The 22571-nt window shown below is 44.8% G+C and overlaps 1 protein-coding gene across 11 annotated transcripts in view; it reads right to left on the reverse strand.

The window, feature by feature from the left end:
- Nucleotides 1-22571, reverse strand: part of LOC126037029 (electroneutral sodium bicarbonate exchanger 1-like) — a 148972-nt gene that overhangs the window by 7071 nt on the left and 119330 nt on the right. The window contains exon 1 of one of the 11 annotated variants that reach the window (XM_049797243.1): nucleotides 9028-9732. The exons of the other annotated variants lie outside the window; for them this stretch is intronic. Coding sequence (XP_049653200.1) covers nucleotides 9028-9609 — 582 coding nt within the window. The 5' untranslated portion in view covers nucleotides 9610-9732. Of the gene's footprint in view, nucleotides 1-9027; nucleotides 9733-22571 lie in introns of those variants that run through there. 11 annotated transcript variants of the gene reach the window in all.

Genomic DNA, 22571 nt, shown 5'->3' on the forward strand with positions numbered 1-22571 from the left:
GTTCCAGAAATACAAGCTCGTGAATCAAACCCTCCTCAAGCACGCAGGCAAAACTGGCTGCGCTTTAGCGAAGCAAACCAACAACGAGGCTTCCTTTGTTTGGGTGCCTCCAGTCTGACGATGCTCTGGGCTACTTTCTCTTCCTGGCAGCAACAGGAATAAGTTGCTCTCATACCTACCAGCTTCTGACAGAGAAAGAGGATGATCTCGTTCTTGCCTGCTAGGACCAGGGGTGGCAATAACGCAGTCTGCCGAGACTGGAAGGGGATGCCTTGGAGGCGGAAACACGCGGGTGTTCATTACTCCTGGGCACTCGGAATCACGGGAGGAGATGATGCCGAAAGGCCTGATCCGATTCACAAACTGACGCACCTTAGGACTGAAAAGGCTTCTCCTTCCACTAACTTACTTTTCTCTGCAACAACAGCCTCAGGAGAGTAACTTCTCCGTAACCCTTTACACTACAGCAACTACAATACTTAATCCTAATGTACCTTACAAGAAAACTACTGCGGTCTTCTCTACTAGAGGGCCAACGCTGCTGCGCCTGTAAGGAGCGCTTTACATTTTATTAACCTTTTGAAACAACGCACTAGCTTCCCTTGCAATCGCATTACGTGGGCTTCCTGGGACTTTATATATGCACGTTCGTTTTCTCTGGCTAAATCAGATTTGGAACACAGGGGTGGCCATCTGAAAACACTGCAAAACATTCTTTTTACATACATCAGTTCTCTGGTGAAGGCAACAACTGAGGAGGATCTTCAGCTAATGTAAAACTGCGAAGCTCAGAGGAGTCGTACTCCAGCTAAAGATCTGCGCACTACTAGGCAGGAATGTCAAATTAAGCAATGCCCAACAGATACAAGTCATTGGACCTTTTCTTTTACAAGTAGGAAAGAAAGGGTACACAGAAAGATAGTGGTCTGTAGAAAATGCATGTAAATCATCAAGATTTCCAAGGATTACTCGAATCGCTTCCTGGAGAGGCCAAAACAAGAAAGGAAGGAAGAATATTAACAAGATAGCCACAATCCCACTGCCAAGTACAGTTTTCAGGCTTGGGAAAAAAAAAAATAACATTACAGTTTGCAGGAGTCATGGAAGAGCAGGTTCCAGATATTTTGCTTTTCCTCCTCCCCTTCTTCCCCCTGCTCCCTCCCATCACCTTAGAGCACGCTGCCCTAACAGATTCACAGAAACTGAAGTGAACGAATATCTTAACCCTGAATTAACATAGAAGCAATACTATGGAGAGTGGAGGTGTGCTTTTAAATTTAACAAGTTCTACATTTAAGAAGCCTCCTCCTTGCCAGCACAACACATGCAAGTATTGACCTGTTTCAAAAATAAACATATTCCCCTTTTTCGGAATATTGACCCAATTCAGTTACAAAGGAACTGTAATTCAGCCCCAACAAACTCCTGCTTTATAAACGGGAAACTTTTTCTAGGAATACCTTTTGTTGGGAAGTGGCTTGCTGAAAAAGGACATGGGCCTGTGGAAAAGTTGTGCGAGCAGAGTTCTGTGTGAAAGAATGTCAGTTTGAGCAACAAGACTAGGCCTTGGCTGAAAATAGCTGGCTTTACTGATATTGGGAGAAAAACAACAGCTGGTCTCGCTGTTATCAGGAGAAAGACAGGGACGGTGTGACCTTGGCATAACTTCACAAGTAACTTTTGAAGAAGTTCTCATGAGAAAGTTACTGAACACGCGTAGCTGCCAACCACAAGTGGGTGTGTTTTAGTAATGAATAAACATTAGCAATGTACCAATCATATTAGGACTAGTAGGCATAATTATCACAAACTGTATAAATATGAGCTATCCGTGCAAATAAAGTTGAATCACTTCTATCACTAATATTGGGTCGACTTATGTGCATTCCTCCGCCGCTCCAACAAATGGCGCCCGAACGGGGACCGAAGAAAGGGGAATTGGAGCGACGGACACTGAGAAGCACCGGTAGCAGCGACCGGGGGGCAAAAGATTAACCGAACGCTGATCGTCTTGGTTGGTGTGTTAACTCTCGTGCCTGGACCGTCCAAAAGGGGTTCGCCGTCAGTGAGGGCTACTGGAAAAAGGCTGCAAAGACTTTTTAACCGAGGTGCCTTAATCAAGGTAGCACCCAGGAGTATCAAGAAGCCGGCCGGCAATGGATCAAGAGGTAGCCCTAAAATTATTACAGTGCTTTTTAGAAAAGCGGGGAGTAAACTGCATTAAGCAAATTTCGGGGTTAGTCACGCTGGGTCGCGTTAAGGGATGCTTTAAGAATCCGGATTTATTATTTAAGGAGAGTGAATGGCGTAGATTAGGAGACGTATTATGGGATATGGTAACTGATGATGATAAATCAGCTAAAAAACTAACGAAGCAAGGACAGAAACCTTTCAATTAGTGTGGGTACAGCTTTTGAGCTTAGTACCTGGAATGCTATCGGAACCTCCCTATGGGATGAAATTAGTGACGGGTCTAAAGAAGTTAAAGATCTTGTAACTTTACGGAAATTGATTAAGACAACTCTGTAAGAAATGAAAGCAGATCGTAAAGCGTCTGCGTCTGCTTTTGCTGCTCTCTCTCTCCAACCGCAAGCGAAAGGGAAAAGCGGGGAGAAAAACATAATGCAGCGAGAGAGACTTTTTGGAGCTTGTTCGCCTACTCTCGTGCCCTTGACTTCTGCTCCACTCCCTGGGACTGCCGATATTAATCAGCCATCCGACAGTTCCCAAGCCTCCCTAACCGTACGATTAAAGGAAACCCTACAGAATCAGGGAGTGAGTAAAAATCTGCCTACGAAAAACCAGCCCTCAGATACCACCGTTCAACATGAACAAATTATACCTAGCATACACCCTGATTCAAATAATGCAAACAAGGACTTGGCTACTCTAATAATAGAACAAAAAGAGACAATGTTAGAATTGTTAAAGGAAATGGGGAAAAGAGACGGGGAAACCAACCGCACCCGTGACAGACGCGGAGCCGCCTGTAATAGCCGCTGCAGAAGAAAGGCAGAGACATTGGAGGGGTGTAATAACAGATGCCATTATAGAAGGGACTATGCTCTAAGCATTCCCAGTTATTGCATCAAATGGACAGAAAAAATGGGAGGTGTTTGACTGGAAGGTCATTGAGAAATTAAGGAATGCTGTGAGTCAGTAGGGAATCAAATCTGCGTTAACTCACCAAATACTGCAATTCATTTTTTCTGCTGATACGCTGATACCTCAAGATATTAAACAGCTAGCACAGTTGATTTTGACACCCGCCCGAATGTTAGTGTTTTTCTGGCAGTGGGAGAAGCTCTGTGATAGGGAACAAGCAACATCACGACAACAAACAGATCCCCTATGGGGAGTAACCATGCAGATGCCGATGGGTGCTGGACCCTTCGCGTCAGGGAACGCTCAGTTACAATGTGTCACTGAGGTTCATCATCTATCACAGATCTTGGCGTATCAAGCTTTTCTTACCGTACCAGACAATATGTACAGCCATGCTTTTACCCAGGTGAAACAGGAGAATACAATTTATGACCACCCTGACATGAACGAGGGCATGAAAGAAAACACGTTCAAAATACTCGCTTTTGAAAATGCTACTGAAAATACACGCAAAGCATTGTGTAATTTGCCGAAAAATGCAGACATCGTTGATATGATAGAATACACGGATCGATCAGTGGACTCACAGAAAGTAGCCTATGCTGCCACAGCTCTCCAAGGAGCTACAAAGAAACACAAGGCCAGTAAGACACCCTTGGTCAAGTGTTCTAACTGTGGCAAACGTGGACACATTAGGAGCAAATGTACAGGTACTGTTAACAGTAAGTGCTGCAACAAGTGTAAGAAAGATAACCATACCACCAAGAATACAGGAAGAAGGGAAACTTTACACCGACTGCGAAGGCCCCTCGCGCGACGACACGAATGCAAGGGGCTTGAGCTGCCAGCCCTCAGGCAGCCTCGCAACCACCAGATCCGCCACCGCAGGAAGCTCCAGAGTGGATGTGGAAACCGCAGTCAACATAAAGGGACCATTGGGGTTTGGACTTAGTGCATTTTTAATGGGGCAATCTTCAACAGCTCTAGAAGGAATTCTGGTGCTCCCAGGGCTTATTGATGCAGATTATTGTGGGACTGTGAAAATTATGATTCATGTTTTAATCCCTCCTGTTTCTATTCCTAAAGGTACCAGAATAGCACAATTAGTTCCATTCAGGTCGTGTGTTCCGAACCCAGGTGAAGTACAACGTGGAGATGGTGGATTCGGCTCCACAGGGAAACCGCAGGTATACTTTGCCATGGACGCAACAAGAGGTAAACCAGAAAAGGTAGTGCAATTGGAAGGGCCCGATGGAGTTGTTGTCAAGAAACATATGACAATCAATACAGGTGCTGATGTTATGATTATTTCACAATGCATTTGGCCTCCATCATGGCCATCGATCAATCCAAACTTTGGTATTGCAGGGATAGGGGGCACACAAGCCACCTTAGTAAGTCAGCTACCAATTACATTTGTGTTCCCCGATGGTGAACACATTACGACGTGTCCGTATGTCATGACTACCCCAACTGAATTGTTTGGCCTCGTAGGCCATGATTTATTGAGCCAAATGAAGGCAATGTTAGTGACGCATCCTTTTTAGGAGCGGTCACTGAGGGGTAGCCGATTCTGAAAATTAACTGGAAAACAGATGAACCTGTTTGGATTGATCAGTAGCTGCTAAATTCTGAAAGGCTACTAAAAATACAAGGGTTAGTTGAGGACCAGTTGAGAGCGGGACAAGTTGTTCCTTCTACTAGCCCATGGAATACATCAATATTTACCATTCCCAAGAAAAGTGGGAAGCGGAGACTGTTACATGATCTCAGAGCTGTGAATGTGGTGATGCACAGTATGGGAGCCCTGCAGCCAGGTTTGCCATCTCCAGTTATGCTTCCAGAAGAATGGGATTTGTTAATTATAAATCTAAAAGATTGCACCCAGATGGCGCTGAACGGTTCGCCTTTTCGGTACCATCGATTAACAAGGCAGAACCCTATAAGAGATACCATTGGGTCGTGTTACCGCAATGAATGCGCAATTCCCCCACGATGCGTCAGGTGTATGTGGCCTGGGCATCAGAGCCTGTAAGAAAGCAGTTACCTCAGTAACTTGCCACAGGATGAGATTTTAACTCAATTGCAGGACATCTTAAGCCATCGCGGAGTAATAATCACTCCTGAAAAGGTGCAAAAGGCAGCACCTTGGAAGTATTTGGGGTGGCACATAAATGCTAGCAATGTTAAACCTCAGAAGGTTCAAATAACATGAGAAATTTCAATGTTACATGATGTCCAGAAGCTTGTGGGAGATATCCAGTGGGTGCGGAATCTTTGCGGTATCACTAATGGCAATATGACCCCTCTGGTAGAACTCTTGGGTATGAGAACACTGTGCAGATGAGAAACGGGAAATGACAGAGTTGACCAATTGGTTGCAGCGCCACGGGAGCCTCCTCCAGGGAATCGTTTTCAACAAAGCACGGCAATCGCATGCGTTCTTGCACCAACCCGCTAGGATGTTAGCAAAGCAATTTGACTTACCACTTACTGATGCCCAAGGTATCGTTAAAGCATGCCCTGATTGTCAAAAGGAAGGGCTCGGCTTGGGCTGTGGGGTTAACCGACGAGGTCTTTTGCCATTGCAGTTGTGGCAAATGGATTTCACCCATGTCATGTGGTTTGGTGCAAAGCGTTCTGTGCATGTGTGTATTGATACCTATCCTGCTGCCATGTGGGCCACGGCACAAACTGGAGAAAAGGCCTTACATATTGAATGACATCTTCACGCTTCTTTTGCAGTACTGGGTGTGCCTCAAGAAATTAAGATGGACAACGGCCCAGCCTATGGTTCTACACGATTTGCTCGATTTTGTAATTTGTGGGGAATTCACCACGGTACCGGTATTCCACATCTTCCCACAGGACAGGCTATTGTCGAATGGGCCAACCAAACCCTAAAAGAACATGCTGCAAAAACAAAAGGGGGGAACCCAGGGCTTACTCCCAGAGGAATGATTGGCCAAAGCCTTATTTGTGCTAAATTATCTTAGATTGACAGGTGATCACAAAGACCCACCAATGGTAGTGCATCATGTTCTTTTACAGGCAGAAAGGACGCAACAAAGTACAGGAATCATGGTAATGTATAAAGACCCAGAATCCAGGAAATGGTGCAGATCAGCAGAAGTAAAACTTACTGGGAGATCCTGGCTAAGTGGGACAAGCCATGGCTTCGCACTGATGCTGGACCCGGAATTGTTCCAATGGCGACTGGCACGGCACCGGCGGGTGCTGGAGCCACTGATCTGACAGATTCTAACTAATAGAGTATTACTAGTGGACACGGAGTCCTTCAGAGAGGTTTTCAGAACAGCGTGCCTTATTGTATATAGAACCTGCTTTAGGTAAAAAGTGTGTAAAGCATAATTTGATTAAACATAGTGTGATTACGGGAAGACAGTGTGGGGTAAAAGTTAGTTAAAGCCAAAATTAGGGGTAAGGTCTATTTCCATTAATAACCTGGGAACGAGGTTGATTGTGTTTCCACAGATACAGGCCCACGATGGACTCCTGTTCGATTTGCATGACCATCATCATCTGGAGCATCATAGATGATGTGGCAATATGAATACTACCTCAGCCAAAAACTAATGTATAGGTCACCTTGGCTAACATAACAGGTCAAGATTCTCTGTGCATCGCAACTGTATCGTAAAGCCCATGAACCAATAGACAAGATGGCTATGACTCGTGCAGCGCGCCTGGCCAGCGAGCGCATGCGTCATAGATTGCAACCGAGGCGGACTTTTGGCACCCGCTGGCCACGTGTGCTAAAACCCGTTCCTCTGCAAATGTATAAATACTGGGATTTTCCGAAGAGCATCGGGCTGGTGTACAGTGAGGCCATCGTTGCCTCTGTGGGGACGCCCACGGAAAGCTGGCACCTACCGATTGCTGGGCTGAGTTCGTGGAGCAAGATGGCACAAGAATGTATAGATGGTTCATTTTCCTCATGGTCTGGGTCATTAGGGGTAACGGGTTGGCTCAAAGAATTATGGGCATTATTGTAGTTACTGTGATTTTAGCTATTGTAATAGTTTTACCTTGTTCAGCTTATTAAGGAAAATGGCATCCCAAGTTATTAAGCAAGCCTGGATTGCTCAAAAACAAAAAGAGGGAGAAAGATTTAAACGGAGACCTACAGTGGATTCAACCTTGTTGTGGTATTACAAATACAGACTTACAGCCGCTGCTGGATTTATTGTGGGGCAGCGGTACCTTAACTTCTACAAGACAACTAAGTGCACCGGGATGGCAAGCCTTGGCAGCAATTGGACAAAAAAACCAAACCAAAACAAAACAAAACAAAACCAAACCACAACAAAAAAAACCCATCACATCCTCCATGTCTGGCAGATACGTTCCTGATTTACCCATAAATTTGAAACCTTATGCTGAGATTGATATCGAACACACTGACTGTAGTAAGCAGCATGACAGTGACACCGGTGATTGATCCACATCGGTTAACACCATGGGACAGTAAGAATGTTTGGGTGTCACTAGCTAAAGCTATTAATCAAACCTCTTTTTGTGTGCTTATGTATTTTATTAGGTATAATGTTGTTTTTACTGTGTTTAATTAATTGTGTTCACAGATCTTTGCAAAGGGCAATACAGCAGGTGTTAAAATTTTACCTCAATCTATATACAAACAAATAGATTGGCTGAAGAAACATACACAAAGATCCAGCAAGAAACTAGTTGGTTTGATGGAGTGTTACAATCAATATTCGGCGGGATAACACTATGGGTAATGTCATTGATTAAGGAAGCCTTATGATGGTTGGGTATATTGATATTAATCTGTGTAATAGTTAGAATTCCGTATGGGTGCATGATAAAAGGAGTCTCAAAGCTGACACACCAAGCTCTACTCGCACAAAAAGAAAAAGGGGGAATTGTTGGGAATTGGCTTCATGAAAAAGGACGTGGGTCTATAGAAAAGCTGTGCGAGCAGAGTTCTGTGTGAAAGAATGTCAGTTTGAGCAGCAAGACTAGGCCTTGGCCGAAAATAGCTGGCTTTGCTGATATCAGGAGAAAAACAGGGACAGTGTGACCTTGACATAACTTCATAAGTAACTTTTGAAGAAGTTCCCATGAGAAAGCTACGGAACACGCATAGCTGCAAATCACAAGTGGGTGTGTTTTAGTAATGAATAAACATTAGCAATTTGCCATTGTTGTCCAGGCCCATTGCCTTTTCCAGTCTGGCCCATTTCCAGCTTGGGGGTGCTCTTAGGATTAGTCTGGAGGCAAAGATCACACTGTTGTGCGATCACACTGCCTCACCGTGGCGTATAAATTCCTAGCCACAATTTCTCCTATCAGATGATTATACAGGGCTTCTGTTCCCCAATGTCTTTTCCTATGTTCCTCCCCTATCAAATGCCATAATAAGCAAGAGGGAACGATTAGCTTTCCCTGTGGGGTATGAGCCCACCCCTCTTCATTATATGACCCTTCTAAACCTGTAATGAGCTTTTGATCTTCCTTAGTGTATTCTGGCTTACCTTCTAGGGAAATCCACCTATCAGGAATTAAGGCCCCTTCTGTTTTTACCTGTGTTTTGGCCACTTGTTTTGCCTCTCTGTCCGCCAGCTCGTTCCCTTTTTCCAAATCTGAGCTCGCTTTCTGGTGTGCCTTAATATGCATAATTGCTACTTTCTTAGGGAGCTGGACAGCTTCCAGTAACTTCAGAATTTCTTCTGCGTGTTTGATATTTTTCCCTTGAGAACTCACTAGTCCTCTCTCCTTCCAAATTGCTCCACGTGCGTGTACAACTCCAAAGGCATATTTTGAGTCTGTATAAATGTTCACAACTTTGCCCTGGGCCAATTCCAGGGCGCGGGTTAGAGCAATTATTTCTGCCTTCTGTGCGGAGGTGTTCCTGGGCAAAGCCCCCGATTCTATTACCTCTTGGCTGGCAGTGACGGCGTATCCCGCGTGTCGATTACTGTTTAGGACGTAACTGCTTCCGTCTGTGAAGCGAGTTTCCCCGTTTTCCATGGGGCCGTCTTTCACGTCTGGGCAACTGGCGTACGTTGCTTCGATGGTTTCCAAACGGTCACGATGTACCGGTTCTCCTGTGTTCCTGCTGAGAAAAGAAGCTGGGTTGACAATGTTAGCGACTACAATCTCCACGTCATCCCGCGCTACCAATATAGCTTGATATCTCAGGAATCTTTGTGGAGAGAGCCAGTGTCCGCCTTTTGCTTCCGGTACTGCTGATACTGCGTGAGACACCAGAACAGTCATCTTCTGGCCCAGAGTAAACTTTCGGGCTTCCTGTGTATTTAGTATCACAGCCGCAACCGCCCGCAGGCATCCAGGCCAACCTTTTGCAGTCGTGCCTAACTGCTTAGAGAGGTAGGCAACTGCCCATCGATACGGGCCCAGGTTTTGTGCTAATATTCCCAGAGCAATGCCCTGCTTCTCATGGGAGTAAAGAAGAAACAGCTTACTCGCATCTGGGAGTCCTAAGGCCAGGGCCGACATCAAAGCCTTTTTCGGTAGCTCAAAGGCTCGTTCGGTCTCCTTATTCCACTCAAGGTGTTTCTGCTTAGTGGCTGTCAACGCATACAGTGGTTTAACAAGCAATCCGTAATTATAGATCCACAATCGGCACCACCCTGTCATTCCCAGAAAAGTCCATAACTCTTCTACTGTCTGAGGTCTCCCAGTTTGACATATTGCCTCTTTACAGGCCTGTCCCGAAGGTCTTTGTCCTGCACTAATTTCATAGCCCAAATAATTCACTTTGCCTTGCATTACCTGTGCCTTTTTCTTGGATACCCGGTACCCCTGAAGTCCCAGGAAATTCAACAGACTCGCCGCCCACGTCGTACAATCTTTCTCTGTTTTGGTGGCGATCGGGATATCATCCACGTACTGCAACAGCTTCCCCTCCTCAGACGGGGTTTCCCAGGATTCCAAGTCTTTCGCAAACCGATTGCCAAAAACAATAGGCCTATTCTTAAATCCTTGTGGCAAGGCCGTCCAAGTGAGCTGGGTCTTTCGACCGCTCTTGGGCTTTTCCCATTCAAATGTGAGTAAGTTTTGCCTGGCTTCATGGAGAGGGAGGCAAACGAAAGCATCCTTCAAATCTAAAACACTAAACCAAGTCAATTCAGGTGTTAGCACGGTTAACAGGGTCTATGGGTTCGCCGCTACCGGGTAAAGATCTTCAGTTATCTTATTCACCGCCCATAAGTCTTGGACCACCCAATATGACCCATCGGGCTTCCGAACAGGTAATATAGGGGGATTGAATTCAGACTCACACTCTTTTAATAGTCCCAACTGCAAAAATTTTTCTATCACCGGCCGGATTCCTTCTCTGTCTTTCTTCTTTAGGGGATATTGTTTAATTCTTACCAGCTTTTGGCCTTCCTTGATCCTAACTTCAACAGGTGGAACACTTTTCGCTCTTCCAGGTGCATCGGTAGCCCATACCCCCGGGTACACTTGCTTTAAGATGTCCTCATTAATGATTCCTTCTGGGGGGAGACTGGTTAAGGTTAGGCTCAATATTTGAATATTTTGCTGATCTTTTACCTCCAGAGTAATTTCTCCCTTCTTGAATACAATTTTTGCTCCCAATGGTTCCAACAAGTCCCTTCCCAAAAGGGCCTTTGGGGAGTTCGGCATATATAAAAATTTATGAATGCCCCACTGTTTTCCTAATTTATATTCTAAAGGTTTACAAAACTATGCCTTTTCACTTTGGCCAGTCGCTCCTTTCACCGTGACATAATCATTCCCCGGGGCATCAAAGCCTGATTCAAAACCGAGTATGTTGCTCCTGTATCTACCAAAAATTCTACCTCTTGTTCTGTTTTCCCTAGCTTAATTATAACCAGTGGATCCGCTAGGGTAGATTCCCCAGGTTCTCGTGAGTCTCCCTTCACAGAGGCTACTGTTCTTCCTGTTTGAGCCCTCTGATGCTCCTTGTTCCCTGGGCATTCCCTCTACCAATGACTGAATTTCTTACACAAAGCGCATTGATCCTTGCCCAGTCGGGGCAAGTCTCGTCTAGGCCCTCTTCCCCTTTCTTCCCGAATAACAGCCATTAATTTCCTTTGTCCTTGCCTATATCCTTCTTCTCTGTTACTAAACACCCTCCGTGCTTTTGTGGTACAGAACAGAGATGTAGCAAGAAAGGAAAAAAAAGAAGGGAGGGAGAACAAAGGGAGAGAGACACAAAGACTGAAAGAAGGACAAAGGGATGGCAGAAGAAAAAAATAGTGATAGGCTACAGGACAGAGATGGAGGAGTTCCAAAAAGACACAGGGAGCATGACAGAACGAGAGTGAGAAACAAGGAGCAGGACAGCACTGGAGGAAAAAACAACTGTGATTGATAGGCTGCGAGAGAGACATGGAGGAAGAGAGAAAAGAGAAGGGACAGCTAGCTGGAGAGGGGGATACAGTTAGAAAGGATGGAAGAGGGAAGGGAACAGAGAGAAATACAGAAAAGATGGCAAGAGGAAGCAAGGCAGAGGGACAGCAATAGAAGAAACAAGGGACAGGGATCTGGACAGATGAAGAAAAAAGCAGGAGAAACATACAACATGATACGATGGGACAGAAAGTAACACAGAGCGTCAGATGATAATAATGACAAGAGATAGAGAGAGACTATGAAAAGCACAGGAGGTTGGAGAGAGAGAGAGAAGACATGAATGAAAAGAGTAGAGAGCACCACAAAGGGTCAGGGAAAGAGAAGGACAACAGAATAAAAAAACCCCTCACATATTACACACATGTTATCCACTCATCAAGCCCATTTCAGAGTTACACAGTACCTCAGCCCCTTTAAGAAAAGTAACACATGCGCCCGAGCCCATTTCGGCGCCGCACCACGCCCGAGCCCATTTCACAGTTCTCTACCTACAGCTCCAATTTCAAAGTTCTGCAATCACTAGAGGAAGGAATGCACCCCCTTTCCATTAACCCAGCAGCAGCTACATTTACCTCAAGGTATCTACAACTCGCCCTTGGATGCCTAATTCCAACAGACACTTTCACTTACTTCAACAGCTAAGTTTACCTATGGGCACTAAACGCCCATGCTTCCCTCTACGCTTCCCTTTGTGATTGCCATTAGTACTGTAATTCCCACAAGGACACATAATTACCTGTCTTTTTTACATTTTATTTTTAGTGCTTCATTTGGTCCATTACTCATTCCACATAGATTCAGCTATGTCAGTATTTCAATCCAATTCTACAATGTACTTTTTCTACAATATATAGAAAAGACTTATGGCCTCACTCGTCAAATATTTGACACTATTAGATTTAGTCCTCTTTTAATCACTATTTTTACAAATACATGTAAACTCCAAAAATTTAGCATTACCTGAAGAAGAAATGCCACTATTTAGTACCTGCAATGCTCTACGGAGTGGTCTTTTCCACATTCCTCGCTCCCATTACATACATCGCTGCACATCCAGAAGTTTTACTCCCTGAGGTGACATTACCGCCATGATCCCTGTTCCCGGGCACCAAACGAGTGACCTCCAATCATCTTGACAGACCGTCCACTTCCACACCTCGACACAAAACCAGAAATTGAAAAATATCATTACATCACAAGCTACAAAGAGCAACCAAATACTTTACAAACCCACCACAGACAAATACAGTTACACTCACGCACTTCACAACCCTGGCCTACTCCATGCTGGCCATCTAGTCCAACTCCCCCCACAAAATCCTCAACTGTCTTCCAAAGACCATCCACCGAACAACATATCTCTCTGTGCTGACTGGCAATTACCAGGTTCCAGGGGAGCGCTCCACAGGAACACCGTTCCCGGGAGCCTTGGAAAAAAAAAAAAAAAAAAAAAAAACCACAAACAAAAAAAATCGCCCTGCCTTTGAAAACCCAGGCCCGAGGCAGACCCCAGTCCAAACATTGGCAATCAACATTGCCTCATGGAGCAGCTGGGACCAGGGAAAAGAAAAAATAAATGGGGCAGGGGAGGACACACCAAAAACCAACCCATATCCCAGCTGGGGTTTTTTATTCTAAGTTTGGGTTTTTTTTCCTAATTCCCTGAAAAACATCTCAACTCTACATCCAACCTGAAAGGAAAAAAAAACCAAAAAGGCTTAACCACAGAACGCTACAAGGTTAGAGACATTCACAACACACCACTCGTTCAGATCACATGAACGCCAGCCCTCACTCTCAACTCATCCATCATACCGTCCACAGGCCTCAAGAGGCCGTCACCCCGTCTGCAGCAGCAGGGGCCTCAAAAAAGCACCCTACCTGCAAAAACCCAGGCCCCAGCCCAACCTCCTTCCAACCAACCTCCCCACAAACTGCCCTTCCGTTACACCAACATTTCAACACGCACCATCATCTCCACCATCCGTGCATTTTCAACCCGATAATTAGCTTTCACAGTGCCACGTGTCACAGTCCAACCTCCGTAGCGCCATGTCACCTAAACGCAAGGTTCTTTCAAGCACCTCTCGTGCCCTGTCATCACCTGCAAAAACAACACACAAAGCTTGTCAACAGACACTTCATCCTCGAGAGAGAAGTCCTCCACCACTCCCCTACCCTGCTTCCCACCTATTCCAAAAATAACACATCCTCACAGCCAGTGTCCTCCATGACACTTGAAAAAACCAGAGCATCACAAACACAGAGCTGTCCCAAAGTTACCGATCGCTCCAAGACCCATCACGCTGCTACTTAGACCTCAAGGCCTTGACCATTTCTAGAGACTTGCCACAAAGCATCTGCATAAACAAGATGAACACCATTGCCCAGTTCCTGCCTTACTCAATGCTAGTTCACAGTCCAATTGCGATCCCCTCAACTCTGCATGCAAAGAGCCCGAAGTCATTAAACCTTCTACGCTGCCTCTACAATGCCATACAAGACACACACAAACATAGAGCCATGTAATTCACATGCAAATGTAATGCCATACAAGGCAGTACTCTTACCTCAGTCAAGGCAAAACAACTCAGAGCCTTGCCATACCAGACAAAACAGAACAGGGCCAATGCAAGAGACTCTCACGTGACAGTCAATACAAGTACAGACCAAAACAATACAAAACCAATACAGAACCATAGAAGGCAAGGCAGTCTCAGGTGGCAATCCATACAAGTACAGAGCACTGCAATACAAAACACAATGCAGGGCCAGGCAATGCGAGACAGTCTCACATGACAGTCGATACAAATACACAACAAAACACCACAGGGCAAAGGCAAATACAGACCAATACAATGCAAGAAAACTGCAAAACACAGCAAAGCAAAGCAGTCTCATAGAGCCACCGGATGCATCTTCCTTCAGAGTCCACCCACGGACTCAACTCCTTACAGTGCTCTGCTGCCTTCCCCCATCGCTCTGTGGGACACATCCTGTCCCTCCACATCTGAAAAAAAAAAACCCCAAACATATTGAATGAGTCACCTGGATGCAGAGCAAGAGCTTCACAACTCCAGAGGTCTTGATTCCATCTACAAAGACCATCTGGAATGCAGCTACAGCCTGTCATTTTAAAAACAAAAAAAAAAAAAAAAACAACACACAACCAAAAAACAAACAAAAAACCAACACAAAAACCCAACACACACACCCCCCTGCCCACTGTAGGGTTCAATTATATGGAACTTCGTTACTGGCCCTGAAAGTAGCTCATGGTCGCAAGAGAGTTCCAGACACCTTTGAAGGCTCTGAACAGAACAAACAAGAAGATAGAAGAAGAAAGATCCCAATTAGAAAAACACAGGTGCACATTCCACGATAAAGGGAACTTGGCACAACCGACCTCAATTCAGGGGCTTATCTCGACCAGTTGGACTAAGACAAGTTTTGCATGCTCTAACATAGCCAATTATATCCTGTGTGTATGCACGTGTACAGAGCGAGTATAACTAACTGTATCTTATGTTTCTACGCGTGGACAGTATCGATGTAACCAATCACCGCTTACGCTTGTGCGCGTGGACACCACATGCTTGCGTGCAGCAGCCAATCAAAGCTTCTAAACAACTTAGAGAGTTGTGTAAGAATGATCAGCTAAGCTCAATAAAGGGGCGACTTTGATCATCATACTGGTGTTCTATCATCCGGGCCCCGCACGGAGTAACCCTAAACCCTACACCCCACCAACCAAAAAAACCCAGGGCCAAACTTGGAGCCCATCACGTGCAAGTCTTAACACCTTAGAGACTCAAATCTGCTTCACTGCCCCTCAGCAACCCCTGCCACACGGCTCCAATTGTCTCCGTGAAACACTATCGGCACGGCTGTCCGCGCAGGCCGCTGATGGCTACTCGAGCCGAGACGACTGTACAACCCTCGCCTAAACGGTCTAGGCACATCAACGTTTCACCCGTAGACTCTTATCGCTGTTCCACCTACCCCTGACTCCACACCCCCCCAGGCAGAGCAGCTCCAAGCCAAGCACACCGTGTGCAGAACGTCACCACGTGGAACGCCACCAACGAGGTGATTCAACGAGAGAGAAAACTCTCAGCAAGAAGAATGACCCCCGGACGGGAGGCGCCGTCGGGCAAGATGACCTACGGGGCCGCAACCGCGAGGCCAGGAGGCTCCACAGCAGACCCAGAGGAGTCAAACGGAGCGGCCCGTTACAAGACAGCACTGTCAAAACCCAGACGACAGATGCGCCAGAAGCCTGGCGTCGAGACCTAAGGATGTCAGGATGCGGGGAAGAAGTCCCACTCCGAGAAAACGGACGGCTAGAGAGCAGAGCTGCCGATGCAGGCTGAAAAAAATGCTGCCATAGAGCACTGACCGGAACCCGCCAAGACCGATCCATGCTTTAGAGCTCCGAGCGCAAGAAAAGAAGCACCCGATTGGCACCGGGCCAATGAGTAAGAGCATTCAAAACCCTAGGGACAGCACCCGAAGCGCATGCCTCGCTCCTCTGGCGCAAAGCGCGACAAGGACATCGAGACCCGAGGAAGGTCTAAGCGCACAAGACAGACTACACAAACTACACGCCACCGCGGACACGGGCTGGAACTGCCCTGCCCGGCACACACGGGTCTCGTGCTGAAAAGCAACCCGCTCCCTTCTCCTGCGCAAAGGCGACTGCTTTGGGACAGCCCTCTCTCCTGCGCTAACTTTAAAACTCCTCCCTGCTATTCCCAGCTTTGTCCCTTCCTCTCAGCCTGGTCCCTCAACTTAGCTTTCAGAGGGCTGAGGGTCCAAATCCATCCTCCACAAAACCACACGGGCTAACTGGGATGTTCCTCAAGGGGAACATTGCTCTTCAACATCTGCAATGAAAAAAACAAACACAAACAAATCAGAAAAGGGAGTAAGCATCCCGCTGGCCAACGCCAACTACTTCCCCAACTCCCCCCTCCTCACAAGTGCCACCGTGTTCACTTCCCCGCTCATTCCAGACTCAGACCCTGCAGCCATCATCACTCGTGGTATCTAAGGTACCGAGAGAAACCACGTTAGCGTGGCACTCGTGAGAAGCCATCGGCCCCACGCTCCTCCTCGCTAATCCACAGCTCACCTGAAACGCTCATCCAATTCAAAGATAGCCCACACAGCACCTCCACAACAGAAGGTAAAGGCTGAACCGAGCAGCCCCATAATACTTTGCTATTCAACACCGACCCGGCCGACGACCGCCTCACCTTCTCGGACCGCTCACCGGCATGCAGCTTTTCGGGAGACCTTATAGCAGACTTCACGGTACGTAAAGGGTGCCTATAAGAAACCTGCAGAGGGACTTTTTACAAGGGAGTACAGCCATAGGACAAGGCGGTAACGGCTTTAGTCCTAAGGAGGGTACATTTAGTTTAGGCGTTAGGAAGACGTTTCTCACTAGGGGTGGCGAGGCACTGGAACGCGTTGCCCAGAGAACCTGCGGATGCTCCCTCCCTGGAAGCATTCAAGGCCAAGTCAGATGGGGCTTTCAGCAACCTGGTCTTGCGGACGGCGTCCGTGGGGGAGGGTTGGAACTAGAGGATCTTTATGGTGCCTTCCAACCCAAACCATTCTACGATTCTATGACATTCAAATCCAACTGCAAAACTCCTCTGAGAAGGGCTGGTAAACCCTCCTCCCTTTCCCCAGCAGTCCCAAAACTTAAGAAACCCCTTTTCTTCTCCTCAACTGTCAGGAAAGGAACCCCACTGCTTCCTGACACCTCCTGCCCTCAATCTGCACTCCTGAACCCCCTTCAGTGGCTACTCCTCAAGAGCCGCTCTTCTGAGCAACATCCCAAATTCTGGGGGCACCCCCTAACCTACAGCTCCCCAGAGACTCTGAGCTCTGCTACATGCCCACAAAAGAAAGTCAAGTCCCAAGCCTTGTAATCTACGAGGGGCCTGCCACCAGCTGCAAAGATTCTAAGGACAACGTGGCATTCTGTGGGCAATGAGGAAAGGCACCCCAAACCCTGAAGGGCACTGTGCCTCACGGCCCTTCTGCTTTCATCAGTAGTACTAAAACTCCATAGACAAATACATACAAGATGCTCACCCTAACCCCTGCTAAACAATGTCACCATCAGTCCCGTTAAGAGAGATAACAACTTACACAGCAGAACTGTTAAAAACCCAACGTTCCTTCTTCAATAAAGTTGGGAATTGCAGGAAAACACAATGCATGAAGACTAAAAAAAAAAAACCAAACAACAAAAAAAACCCCAAACAATGCATACTATTAAACCATCTTTCTACCCCTGAACTGATGCAGAAACTGACACTAGGCCTAGTAGATGTAGAAATAGAACGTATGTTTAGACTCAGTGTATTGCTAAATAAAAGACTCAGGAATTTGTTAGAAGGTTAACAACTGCCTCTGTAAGTTGATTTACGTAGACAAGCCAAGGACATAAAGCACAAGATTCCTGTGTCTGTAATATAAGACAAAATAACATGCCCTCTTTGAGGAGGTATTCTGTTTGATAAGAAAATATGTTCTGTCTCTTGTGGTGACTGAGCCAAAAGCTAGGTGATAAGCAGAGAAGTTGTTTGTGGGGCCCAGAAGGGGATCGTACTGCGCAAACTCGTACAACAAAGTTCAAACAGCGGACAAGTGAGGAAGACTATGGAAGACCACCAGAGGACTCCAGAAGACCACCGAAGACCTTCAACACGCATGCATAAAGGACATTTACATATGCTAATGACTTCTCGGAAAATCAATGAATATGTATATTATTTCTCAGAAATTTTATGAATATGTATGTAAGGCAGGTATTTAACCTATACAATTAGTCCCAGCCAGAAAGCACATTTGGAGGAGCGATCCTCCGTTCTTCCAGCGCTGCAATAAAGAATACTTAACTCCATCACTGAATGCTCATTTCGAGAAACAGAACACTCGAAACAAAATTACTGACCTGAAAAAAAGAAAGGGGGAAAAAAAAAAGCTGCATACAAGTGTGTCGTGGTTTCAGCCCAGCCGGTAACAAAGGACCACGCAGCCGCATATCATGTCTGAATAAATGTGAGTTTAGTAGGTGTATAGGTAGATACACATTCAGAAATGCACAAGAACTGAAAGGAGTAATCTGTAACTGGTAGACTAAGAACGCTGCAATAGCATGCAATGTAAATCAACATGCACCTATAGGGAAGGGAAGTACAGAAACATTCTTCTGGATTTAAAAAAAAACCAAAACGCAGCAATGGTAGGAAAAGGTACTTGGAATGTGCCACTTTCAATCCACTGAAACGACGTCTGCAACAGCAGTAAGAACACTGGCAAACTACCTTCTCTGTTCCACAGGGCCTTGAAACCCATACGCATTGTCTGTTGCCAGTTGCCATTAGGAAACAAAGATATTAAATAGGGCAAATCAGAAATAACTTGAACCAATCCCTCCCACCCAGCTATAAACCAGGACCATATACAGCCCTTGCAGACTACACAAGACCCTGTCTCATTCCAGCCACATCATTAGCATAAGCTGTGCAAACCCATGCAAATCAACAGGTTTTCCAGGCATAAAAGCAGACTCCAACAGCAGTTAAGCCACTTCTTACAACTGACAATGTCATACTTCCATCACTGATTATAGCACAAGAACAAAAGAGAATGGGTCTTTATTGTCCTTCATGAACTTGAGGGGCTGCAAGAAACCAGTGAAGTTACAAGCCTGGATTCTGTAATGTCGCTATCAGCATAATTTTCAGATCAAAGATCCGGCCTCCTGTTAAGATCATCAAACATAATTTTGAGCTCAGGGGACAGGTCATCACAACACTATGTTAGGTAGAGTATAAAACCTTATCATCAGATTCTCAGCTAGTTTAAGTCAATGTATTCTGTGTGTTCCGCTGAAGTCAACGAAACTAAACACACTATCATAGGAAAGAGATATTTCAGCACGCCTCAGACCTGGAAAACTATCTTGAAAAATGCCCGTAACTTTTAAACACAAATTCTCTGCACTTCCCACGATCTCTCAACAGCGAGCAGTAGTAAGACCCTAACAGTTACTTGCAACCTATTTCTTGCATAGCATTCATTTTTATTTTAATTTTAAAAGGGGCAACTAATAAATAAGATTTTTGCAGCTACTCACAAAAATCAATAAGCAAAGACATTTGTTCCAAGACTTAAATTCCTTGTATAATTTAAAAAACTAGCAAAGCTCTGTAAAGTAAAATAGATACATTTACCTACTAATGTAGGAAACTACAGACAAACTTCAGGAAATGACCAAAGGTGCAGAGGATAGGCTAATGCCTATTAGCATTAGGTAGAAAAACAAGGTAGAAAAGGTAGAAATGCCTATTAGCATTAAGGTAGAAGAAGAAGAAGAACAACAACAACAACAACAAACCCCCAGAAGTTCTACAGAAAAATGAGTGAGCAGCCCACAGCACTGGCAGACAACAGATTTTTTTATCCCCGCTTCCTCCACCCCTTCTTCTTACCCCCCCACCCCCGTTTTTTTTTAAAGGAAATAATTATTCTATTCTGAAACATATTGCCAGTGATGCAGTTGAAGCCAAAAGTTTAAATGAGTTCAGGAGAGAATTAACCGAATTCTAACACATGTGCCAACACAACTGCTATAAAAAGCATCTGCATCATGGTGAAATGCAAACAGCTACTCTGAGAACGACACATTATTATTCACTAAATTTGCCTTTTACCCTGTTGTATAGTTACTAATGTTGAAAAGAGTCACTGCTGTGCAAGAAACTAAAACTTACAGCGCTTTATGCTCGGAGAGAACTGTGGCCCATCAGCTCGTGGCTGTGAAGCCTTACAACTTAACACGTTGCAGTTGCACGCCAGCAAGTTCTGAGGTGGACTGCCGACTGTATTCAATAGTCACAGCTTATGTAGGAGGATATGATAAACTTTACTTATTTGCCTTTAACCGATGCTCCAAATATTTTAAAGTCGTTCTTAAAGCAGGTTACTGGTTTGATTACCCTTCATACAAAATCCTCCTTCAAATGGAGGTTTCTCTTCTCTTCTTTTCAGATTTAAGGCATGAACAGAAACCACACCTGCATCATCACTGAAATCAGTGCCTATTTTTCAATAAACTTTAGCAGCAGCATCAGAATTCGTCCTCAAGTACCGTTCATAAAGCAAATGCTTCATTCTTCAAAACTTTTTTTAGCAAAGGTTAGTAATGCTGTACCACAGACTCTCACGCCCAGCCACACATGTTCTTCCCGAGACTGTTACGCAGCTTAGTATTTTAAAATCGCCATCCTAACTGCGTACCTGATACTACTGGTTCTCCCCTTTTTAAAGTCTGATGTTAAGGAAAAGCTGCAAGTCCTACAAAACCAGGCAGACTTGCTTGTTCATGCCAAAGAGAAAAAGGTTAAGCATTATTAAAAAATAAGACTATTGCCTACCTTTAAGTATCCATAAAGCTATATCAACATGAACCGTATGGTGGCCTGTTAGCATCGCTATTTGAACACGGGCATGCAAAATGTCCTTCAGTTAAATTCCAAACTCTATGAAGTAATTGGTGGGCAATTCCCCAAGGATAAAACGTCTATCAAAAGCCAACAGTAAGCCAGAAATCTCTTTCCGTTTCATAGGGTAAAAAAAAATAAATACAGTGAATCCTGAAAAAAGAAATAGATATTAGACAGGGAACGCCTATATACTTATAGGGCAAGTAATAAAACATTTAGTGTTTTGATTTTATTTTTTTTTATGTCATCACAATAGTTAGACAAACATGGAAACATTTGCAACAGCAATACTTGGGTCACTTTAAAATCTTGGTAACACTGAAATACAGGGCAGCGAAAGCTAATGATGTGGGGAGGGGACTTTAGGCCTTATTATTTTCAGACACATTCACACACACACACATATATCTATATACACACGCGCACTCCACAACTCCAAAGAGCTATCTTAACTATGTCTGCCAGTAAACGGAAATAGTAGGCAGAAAGGAACCATATCTATACTAAGACAGTTAGCTGTGCCGTAAAACTGAAGATCACTGCAACCAGTGCCATCTTAAAGAAGGAGGAAAAAAAAAAAAAAACCCACCAAAAAAACTGAAAGGAACCATCGCTGTGCATGTCATAAGCATGAAGTTATTTTAACCTGATGACTACTCTGCTCTATACTTTAAGCATCATGAAGTTTTTTATGTGTTTTTAAAGTCTAAGGTTATTATTTTAAATGGCCTACTTGTAGTGGCAGCCCAAGTAGCATTCTGGAGAACACCACAGTGCCCACAACTTGTACAGGTCAGTGCAGTCTGATCAAGCACTACATTTCTAGGGGAGGAAAACAAAAACCACTACCGCTCATTTATTCAATTGAAAAGCTTATTACCTGCACCTTCCAAAGCAACAGGCTACAGGAACACTGAATGCAAAGTAAACCAGACCCATCTGGAATACTCTGACTCAGTCTCAGCTCCAAGTTACACATCTTTCATTTCGTATTTTAAGGGATTAACAGCATTTGGATGCACAGAAACTGTCTTTACAGTGAAGTCTGCAGACCTCCGAGTCAAAAGTTAAAATGTCTTCCTAAATTATAACAGTATTAGCACTTCCTCTGAAAAGGAGTGAAAAAAACACAACCAGGGAAGGAGGAAGTGACACAACACCAAGGGTTTTTTTTCCCAGAGATTACAAAATCCTGAGAGAACAAGATGCTTGTGCTATCAGAATAAAAATCCCCAAAGAAACAAAAGAGTTTACCTTTCCCTTGGGAAAAGTTACTTTTGAGTCAAGATCTGCCCTTTTTCTCTCCCAAGCATGAAATCTCTCTTCAGCTTAAGACTCTCTTCTACTGCAGTAGAAATTTAAGTGCACATGCTGGAACCTGGACAGAATCTTATTTAAAAAAACAAACAATACAATAGTACTACAGTGGCTAGAAATCTTTTACATATTCTGATGAAAAGACTCAACTTATTTCTAGGAAATAAAGTGTTTGGGGCCAAAGCCAACAGATGATGTTCATGTAAGGTT

Source organism: Accipiter gentilis, unplaced genomic scaffold (assembly GCF_929443795.1).
Source record: "Accipiter gentilis unplaced genomic scaffold, bAccGen1.1, whole genome shotgun sequence".
NCBI classification, from domain to species: domain Eukaryota; kingdom Metazoa; phylum Chordata; class Aves; order Accipitriformes; family Accipitridae; genus Astur; species Astur gentilis.